This window comes from Clytia hemisphaerica, unplaced genomic scaffold, assembly GCF_902728285.1.
Source record: "Clytia hemisphaerica strain Z4C2 unplaced genomic scaffold, Clytia hemisphaerica genome assembly, whole genome shotgun sequence".
Taxonomy (NCBI): Eukaryota; Metazoa; Cnidaria; class Hydrozoa; order Leptothecata; family Clytiidae; genus Clytia; species Clytia hemisphaerica.
The window spans coordinates 136,316-145,730 of record NW_027104011.1 but is presented as its reverse complement, the minus strand read 5'-3'; the positions used below and the strand labels follow the sequence as shown (position 1 = coordinate 145,730).

Sequence of the window (9,415 nt, the reverse complement as noted above, 5' to 3'; positions counted from 1 at the left end):
TAGACATACTGAATAGGCGTCCTTTGTCCAAATTATTTATGAATAATTATGAATTATGTAATTTCTTTTTTATTGATGCTCTATTGAGTTATGGCCATGATTATAACTAAAGAAAGTAGCGGTAACATAACGTGGCATCACCTATATATTTCGAGCTGTTCTTACAATGTGGTTGGTTGCTTCATGACAATCGATTCGTACCATGAAATAAATCCCTTCTATATATATTGTTTTTAAGATTACTTTTTAAATTGGAGGAGACAAAATACTTTTTCTTAAGGAATCTGAGATTATAAACAATTGACTTCCGACAAGATCGTGATGTCCACTCCAAAAACCAGTACAATTTTCACCCTAGGTATTTCGTTCTACGGTGGTACACGTCAATTGATGTTTCTCGAAGTCGATGGAACCATTTACAAAATTGTTCTCGAGCTTATCCGTTATGTTGTTTATTGTCCAAGTTGTTATCGTGCATTTTATGGGAAAAAGTTGTTTGAGGTGAGTTCTTGCTCAAGTTGTTATCGTTCATTTTACGGGAAAAGGTTGTTTTATAGGCTGGTCATGCCCGTTGTTGCTGAAAACGAGTGGTATGGTTTAATGACATATAGTCGATTCTGGCGTACTTAAAGTTCCCTTCCCATGTTATACTAGCGAAGCTGTACTGAAACTTGTAGAGGAACTTACCTATTTATGGATATGAATTTCACAAACATTTATATCCATTGTTTCAGGAACATGGTTGTCAGTGTTCCCCAGTTTATGAATTGGGTTGTGCCTCTGGTTGGTCTTCCTCACGTTGAGATGAATCTGTGTATATCGTTCGTTAACCTCAACTGGGAGGTATGTAAAGTTCTAAGTAGTTGGGAAATATTATCTTTGCTCTTTCTGCCAACTAATTGACATTATCAATGGCTGGTAGTTCTCTCACCTATAATACTAATTCTACTAACTTTGATGAATTTTAAGGTATTCTGTGGAGACATTGCTAAACAGTTGGGCTTCGAGACAGATAAGGCCAAGGATGTTTTCCGGAAGGACAAAGATCACCACAAAGAATGGTGCTTTCGTGAGCTTATGTTTTACGCTGGTGTTGACGAACTACTTTCACTCTACGTTAAATCGTTTGCAACTGACGTTTCACTCACTGGTTTTTGGAATCGGTGCCAGGCTCAATCTCCAAATCTAAAGTACATGGCGAACATGTGCCTGAATCATCTTTTTGCGATGATGTTATTTAGAGTTTCGGTTCGTAGAAACTGCTTTGAAGGTAATTTCAAGACATCATTGGTTGTTCTCGTGACACTATATAATAAAAATGTGTCGTACAGTCCTAAATGAGATTTTTTCAAGGGCTTGATAGTTATACTTCACTTCGTGCATTTTACTATGAGATATGAGAAGTTTGCGAAAACCAAAATCAATATTGTAGGTTACATGTTTTTTTAAGGCATTGAAATGGCTATGGAGCAGTTAGAGGGTTTGTTTTTTGCAAGACACCATCCAATCTATCAACGACTGCTAGTGTATAATCGTATCGTTCTCCAGCAAATGCCGGATGAGATGAAGGATTTGCTGAAAGTAGCCTATACAACGTCTGTCACTGGAAATCCTGATTCTTGCCTAGATTAAAAATTCTGGTTGAACAATGTTGGTATACCTTCAAAGACAAACTAAACTGAAAGTCTTGACAATATGGAAAAGGTATACTCTTTTATCTGTCCGGAAAGAAGTAGTCTCAACTGAAATAAATGTAGAGAACAATTTTCTGTTCCTCCATATACTTAATTTATTTATTTGGAATAACACAACAGGATATTTTATTTACAACAGGCTGCTATTTTTTAGACGCACTATTTTCAGATTCCTTTTCATGGGTGGGACAAATCAGTTTGGCTTTTAGCATCTGTAAATTAGTTCTTATGCTTTCCCACTGCATTTAACATGTATCAAGTATGGACATCCGGCCACTTGACATCCTATTGAACTTTCGGCAATGGTTTTGTAAGTGAAAATCTGTTTACATTTCGTAGAACTGTTTCGTCGTAATTCAGCTGCGGGTACGGTTTTTAGTTTATTCTCAGCTGAGTTTTTCGGTAGACCCTCCACCAGTGGCATTGACGATGAAGGATTTTCAATCGATAACGGCCGTTTTAATGATGGTGGAGCAAAGGAGTCTGGACAGGCTTGATCTAAGATAAACGGTATTGGACACAGTGTTATGACAGTTGAAATTAACAACAAATTCTATATTTGAAGCGAGTGTGAAAATGGTTTTTCATCAAAACAGTGGTGCAGATTTTCTTTGACCTTAACACTGTATAAACGAAAAAAAAAGATAAATATAACATACCATGATTTTGACAGGTAAATTTGGTCCAAACATTGTTCAAATTGAAATGTTAAATCTTAATGATAACCGTCAGTGACGATGAAATTCAGCATTGGGCTAGGGAATAAATGACCCTCGCCATACGTAAAGCAAGTTAAATGTAATTATTATAATATTTATTTTTCTTGCGACATAGCACACACAGAACATACTGGCCTAAATAGTACTATCGACCTTGATCAGGATTTGCTAGACCGAGGCACCATCATTACAAGGAACAAAACTGCGATCGCTACTCAAGTTGTGAACGGAAAACGCGTGTCAGCTGAGTAAGTATTTCTGATGACTGTAATAGTGAGATATGTCCCATTATCAGCGCATTTTACTCCGGTTCTTATTTTCATCATTAATTAGATTCTTAAATTAATTAAATCACCTTTATTGAATTCAGACCCGTTAAGCCGGTGACGGAAAATAAAAACTATAAGACCGGCGTAAAAAAGGGCCGATAAGGAATTCATCGATCTCGTTATTCTTCCTTTTCAACTCTTTAATATAGGTAAGATCAGGTGGTCTGTAAACAAGATTCTTCTAGGGCATGGTCTTTGGTAACAATGTCAATCTTCGTTCTCAAAAAACTTACTCGATTGTAGTTTAATCTGTCTGATTTGTTCTGCAGGTTTGCTTGTGCTACCAAGACCGAGCGACAGGAAAGACAAAACGTCGACAAGCTAAATATCAGGTAATGATGAAAATAAGGTATCTTCGATGTTTGCAATAACAGCATACCTTAGTTTACGTCAGACTATCCTTTTTAGACCTTGTAATCTGTGTTGTACACTATACTGTCGGCGCCCCCCACAAATTCAGCCCTAATGAGAAATTGCCGGATGATTTTCTCCCCATTGGAAATTGAATACATTTTTTATCCCCATTGAGATTTAGATCGACATCTGCATCCCCACTTAAGGAAAAAATTCCACCGGTGCAAAGAGATATTCATAAGCAGACTTCTATTTCGTTATTAGCCAGCTCAAACAAAGAATTCAAGGTCGTTTAGAGGTATTAGATGATGAAACACTCAAGTGTTATGAAGATCACGTATCTGAAGTGAAAGGAACAACGGTAGAGAAACGTAACGTACTCGCAGAATTCTGGAAGAAAATAATGCTCGATTGAAATTTTATTTTGCTACATTTATAACTAGCTATCGTATTTCTCAATACATGAATATTATTTCGTTTCACGAAAGACCGCAACAGTTTTATGAATACATTGGCATTTCAGTTAAGATAGTAGTTCTTACTTTCTTGGCAATGTCTGCAAATAGTTTTGCGATTTCGTGTGGTAGAGTATGAGTCTTGTTCTTTTTCTGGCTTCTCTTGGGCTGCTCTAAAGTGAAATACTCAAATTTAACTTATCTGCCAAGAACCATGACTCGTGACTATACAATGAGCGTTGAACCCCAGTTCCACAAGATCTAGAGTTAACACTTTATTGATAGAGCTGTCCAAAAACTTAAAAAGAAGAGATAAACTTTTACTGGTACGGGATGAATTAGCCCTTCTTTCACTCGTCGTGATACATAGAGGTAGTATAATTCATATCATCTTTCAGCCGTATTAATTTTAACTCCCGTGTCTCCCCAGTCCCTATTGTGAATTTATCATTCCGTGCAGCTGAAGTGAAGAGTGTGTTTCAGTTTCGTCACAAACGGGTCCTGAAACCTTAAAGTGTATGTGAACTGTAAATACCAAATAATACACCCTGAATAGCAGACTCGTAGGCACCCCATCCTCCTTGAAAAATCGTCCCAGTAAGAAAATCAAGCCTTTCCCATCTATCTGCACTGAACTCTTTAGATGCACGCATCCCCTAAAATAGTTTTTGATGTATCAAAAGTAATCAGAGGGGATGCAGGCAGCCTATAGATGAAAAGAATAGAGTTTGAAATCCCGACTCATTAGAAGCAAACGTTCTATTAATTTTATCCCCTTTGGCTAAGAAGTTCTAGACCGACGGGTCACCAACACAAGAGTGTAAAATTTCTTCTGTTTGAACTCGCCTGGAAAAATTGCATTTAGTTGTACCTTTTTTGAGCCAGTACAACTCGGGGGAGGGAACTGCCCTTACTGACCAATGGGGGAAACCTCCTGAGGTTAGGAAAATAAACTTTTGCAAACACTTATTCAATCACGGGGCTCTGAATGATACTGAAATTTTAAACTTTTTGCGTTTTTTTACTATTATCCGCAATTATCCAATATAAAAATAGGTGCCCATTCCTTTTCAGAGATTCACTTTCTTCTGTTTTGGTCGGGTCCAATAATACAGATAAAATATTTAGAAAGAATAATTCTTTACACTTACTGGATTTTGATTTCTGCACATTCAGATTAAAAATTTAAGACGAAATTTCAGCTACACAAGTATAACACATGCATGAAATAGGCAACGCAAACGACGGCAGAAAAGTTATCAAAACAAGGGATATTACGGAACCTCATATAGAAAGATAATTTATAATAAACTTTTAAATACGGCCCATAAGTGAGGACATATCTTTTCCTCGTCTTGACTTTTGTTTTGTCTTGACTTTTGTTTTGTCTTGGGAATAGATTATCGTGTTAAACATGTCTTTTGTTTTTGAAATTCATCACATAACCCATTTTACAATTACGTCAGAGTAGACTACGTTCGCCACCGAAGAGGTTTATTTGGAAAGGGTAATTATATTTTATTGTTTGCTTCTTTTTTGAAGATTCGCCGGGTTGGAAAAGTATGAATTTCTTTGTACATATTTTACCTACCCCAAATATTTAGGAGGCTGAGTTTTAAACGAATCGTCAAGTTGAAACGGACGATAAATGTATCAAGGTCTGTTTATTTACCCCCTGGTGACTTAACTCGATGTTACAATCCAATTATTGAAAGCTTGTTTCGGCCTTTTTATAATGAGCGAGACATACGTTCTCTGATTACGCAATTTTCATATTGACATTTTCGAGGCATTTTGATGTAACTGCCTGATGGTCCAGCAGCACCCTTCGTCTTAATGGCTGCCTCTTGAATCATTGTCCCATCAATGGACTCAAAGATGATTGGGTGAACTGGAACTACTTCTTTCTTGGAGATGATACGATCGTCGGTGTGTTCCTTTGCATTTGGATGAAGCGATTTAAGAGTGTTTATTACATCCCCAGTTGGTTGCAGGACACCACTTGAAGCTGAAGCTGAAGCTAGCGTTTCTGAGTGTTCTCTAGCTTTGGATCGTGCGTGAGTCTTCTGGAGGAGTATTGATGGCATACACATCAGGAGTTTCATTAATGATGCTGAGAAATCATCAGATTGATTGTTCCAGAAGTTGACTTCAGACTTCTATGTAGTCTTTCCCCGCTTTTCCAGATGGTACAAGGAATAGATTCTGACGAAAGAACACAATTTCTTCGTACATCGAATCAGCAATTTGACAGAGATCTTGCTTTGACAGCTTGCCCCAGACAGGAACTTATTCTTGTTCGATTGGAGTATGTGACGTGAGGTTTCGTTCAACATTAATTGACGAAGCTTCTGCGGTTGGCACCAATGCAGGAGATTCTTCGCGATTTTTTCGTGCGTGGGCATTTTCATGATTTGTTCGACCAGTTTTAGTAGAAAAGCTTCTTGAGCAATATTGACACTGAAAACCCTTTTCTTGTGCAGATTGCGAATCAGGAATAGCGATCTTCAGCTCGTTTGTTAGAGTTTCCCTTATCTGCTGCTTGTATGGTTTTAAATGAAGAAATGATTCCCCCTTCTTGATCGTGTGGAAGGTGAACATTGGCACCCGATTGTGTGTTAAGTTCAATTTTACTTCTTCAGGAGAGTTGGAAATTCTCAACTCGTCCTTTGCGCATCCATCTGCCATGGTCTCGTTGGCAGTGGGGGCTTTTAAAAGGTCAATAAGGTGTAACCTAGACTCTTCACTCGTTCGGCGAGGCGCGTCTACCTCCTGGCTGCTGAGGATTTTTCTTCTGGCTATTAGTCGAGCCAATCAGTCTATTTCAACTGATCTTCTGCACCCTTGAATACAGGCGTCTTTTCTTCGAGGTACTTGTTCGACCTCACGCTCTGGCTACCTTGACTGCAGTAGTCTTTTCTTCGGGATTTTTTGACCCTCCTGTCTAGCACCTTGACCTTCTTGACGGGAAATTTCTTGTATGCAAAGAAGTATAGCAAATTACTTTTGATACGGCGTTGACTTGGATGAAGCACGATACTTTAGAATAGATCTTCTTTCCTATAGTCCAGAAGTAACACCTCCTTCGTAGGTTTCTGTTTACCGGATTCTGATTTTCTTCGCTGCGTAACCTTCCGCCATCTTTAACCGTCTAGGAAATATTGATACAATCTCAACTTCAGATTAGCTAGAATTTCAGAATGTATGTATGTATGTATGTATGGATGTATATATGTATGTATGTGTGTCTGCGAACTTTCGGCAAGCGTCTTGACAGTGTCCCATTTACCTTAACATATTGATAGCGGTCAGAGAGAAAAGATTGTATCCAGTTGAGCTCCATTCCTTTAATACCATATGTATCGAGCTTTTTCAGTAATCTGCGATGTGGAACCGTGTCAAAAGCCCTTGCAAAATCAAAGTAAATCACGGCAACTACTTTATTGTTTGAGATCGAGAAAGCGCTGGGGAAGCTTTTGTGTGCAAGTCACTGCCCAGTTATTTTGACTTTTGATTATGATTAAATGGATCATAGAGATTCAGAAAATTATACTGCCCCGAGTTGGGGCGTCGGCAACTACCCTGAAAACGCCCTGAAGGACGTGAACAATTGTTGCTTGGGCGGTTCCGCTAAAAGTGGTCTTATTATATACCAATCGACGCGCAATGAAAGTGAAAAAAGTTATTCAAGGTTAACTGTAAAAATTGACTTCAAGAACTACTGGACCCCACTATGCAAAAATCTGTTAGATATTTGAAGACTTATGTCTCAGCTACAAAATAAGCTAAGCCCTTGAAAATCCATATGCTAATAGCTAATGCTAAATTTTCAAGGGCTTAGCTTATTTCATTCCTGAGATATAGATATTTCAAATTTTGAAAGATTTTCTAAAAGTGGGGTCGAATCACTCATTGTTAGCATTTCGACACCCAAAATGACAGAGACGAAGGGCTTTGAAGCCATCAAACTTCACATGGTCTCAAAGTACTCAAGGTATAATAATATCAGCATTTAAAGTTTCAAGAGCTTAGCTTATTTGGTTCCTGATATATAGGTATTTCAAATTTTAACAGATTTAAAAAGTAGGGTCGAATTTCGAATTTCGTTCGCGAGATATACCGGATGCACCAAAAAAGTATACAACTTTGTGGAGATATTTTGTTCATTCTTTTTTTATTGTATAAAGGATGCTTTAACTTGAATTTTGAGCTATCACACATTGAAATCACGCTATCAATAAAACGAAATGACAAAAACACAATTTCATTGTCTTTTTTATTCCTTTTCTCTTATCTTAAATTTTGCCAACAGTTTCTCCATCTTATTTGCACGCCATGAACATTTCCAACACCAGCAAATAAAATGCAGACCCAAGTTCTTTGAGCTACTATTCGAAGAATAGTGATCTATTTGTTTCAAAAAGTTTCACATAGCACACGCATAACATCGAAACCTCTCTTGAAGATTTCCAAAAAAGTTTTTCAGCCTTTCTAAAAATATTATCCCACATGGAAATAGCTTGTTTTACCATATTCTTAAATTCTGCAACGAGTTTTGATGTGCACATTTGCATTTTTTGGAATTTTTATTTGTAAAGAAGGTAAGTGTTAAGAGAAAAGTTTGCTCGCTGTTTTTAATGATTTTTTAAAATTTCGACCAGGAAAAAAAGTCAGTTTTTTGAAAATAACTTTCAAACTACTTTTTTAAATTTAATGTATGATAGCTCAAAATTCAAGTTAAAACATCCTCTATACAATAAAAAAAGAATGAGCAAAAAATTTAAATCCTGAAGCTCACAATATCTCAACAAAGTTGTATACCTTTTTTGGTGCACCTGGTAGGTATTTCAAATTTTAACAGATTTTCTAAAAGTGGGTTTGAATCACTCATTTTCAGCATTTAGACACCCAAATTAACAGAGACAAAGGGCTTTCAAGCCTTCGAACTCCACACGGCCTCAAAATACTCAAGGAAAGGTATAATATCAACATTTAAATTTTCAAGGGCTTAGCATTTTTCGTTACCGAGATGTAGGTATTTCAAATTTTAAATTGGTTGATTTTCGTTTAGGTTTTTATAAATGTAAATAGTTCATAAAAAAGAAAGATATGGAATCAAATCAAATCAAATCAAACAGCTAGTCATACTAACGTCCCGCCAAAATGCGTATGGAAGATTAATACTGCGAAAGCGCTATATCGTTTACTTGACTCGCAAGCAAAAAAATGCGCCGCAAAACTTCTAGAGTGATTTATGAAAAAATAACACGGCGCTTTTTAATGAAATCAACATTTTCAAAAAGTATGAGAAATTGCCCAAAATTTGAGCCATAGATGAAAAAATTTGAGCCAAGCCAACCTCGAAAATTAATTTGAAGATCAACTTCCCAAGAAAAAGATCTATTGGGGAGACGGAACCAATGAAGTATAAGCCCAAAGGGCTATAAGTCAATCTCCTTGGTAGGATTTGAAGCCAACAAAGCCTACCAAATTTGCACGGCCTTGAGCGGCTCGCCTGGTTTTTACACAAATGACAGATTGAAACTAAAATCTACCGCTAAATTTCGAGGAAAAAAATATCAATGGTAAACAAAGGAATTGCTAGATTCAATCTGTCGTCTAAAATGCGGCGCAATTTTCAAGGCTTCACTTTTTCTTGACTGAGAAAGGTTAGAAATTGAACTCTAGCCCTTCAGGCTTTAAACTCAATGGACGGAACCCACCTAGATCTGTGCACCGCCGGATAGGCTACTTCCCGGAAATTTTGCCGGACCTCAAACACTGACCCATTTACATGTGCAGGATTATTTTCACTTTAGCGTATAAACAAGGCCTTAAGAGCCACATTCTCTAAGAACCAGGTG

The 9,415-nt window shown here is 37.2% G+C and overlaps 1 protein-coding gene across 1 annotated transcript; it reads left to right on the top strand.

Annotated features, from left to right (window-relative positions):
• Positions 1–357: 357 nt before the first annotated feature.
• Positions 358–3,074, top strand: LOC136811374 (uncharacterized). Its single transcript, XM_067067975.1, has 6 exons — positions 358–501; positions 735–843; positions 970–1,270; positions 1,451–1,704; positions 2,454–2,661; positions 3,012–3,074. The coding sequence occupies exons 1-4, from the start codon at positions 407–409 to the stop codon at positions 1,630–1,632; spliced, it is 687 nt and encodes a 228-aa protein (XP_066924076.1). The 5' UTR covers positions 358–406; the 3' UTR covers positions 1,633–1,704; positions 2,454–2,661; positions 3,012–3,074.
• The last annotated feature ends 6,341 nt before the right edge of the window (positions 3,075–9,415 follow it).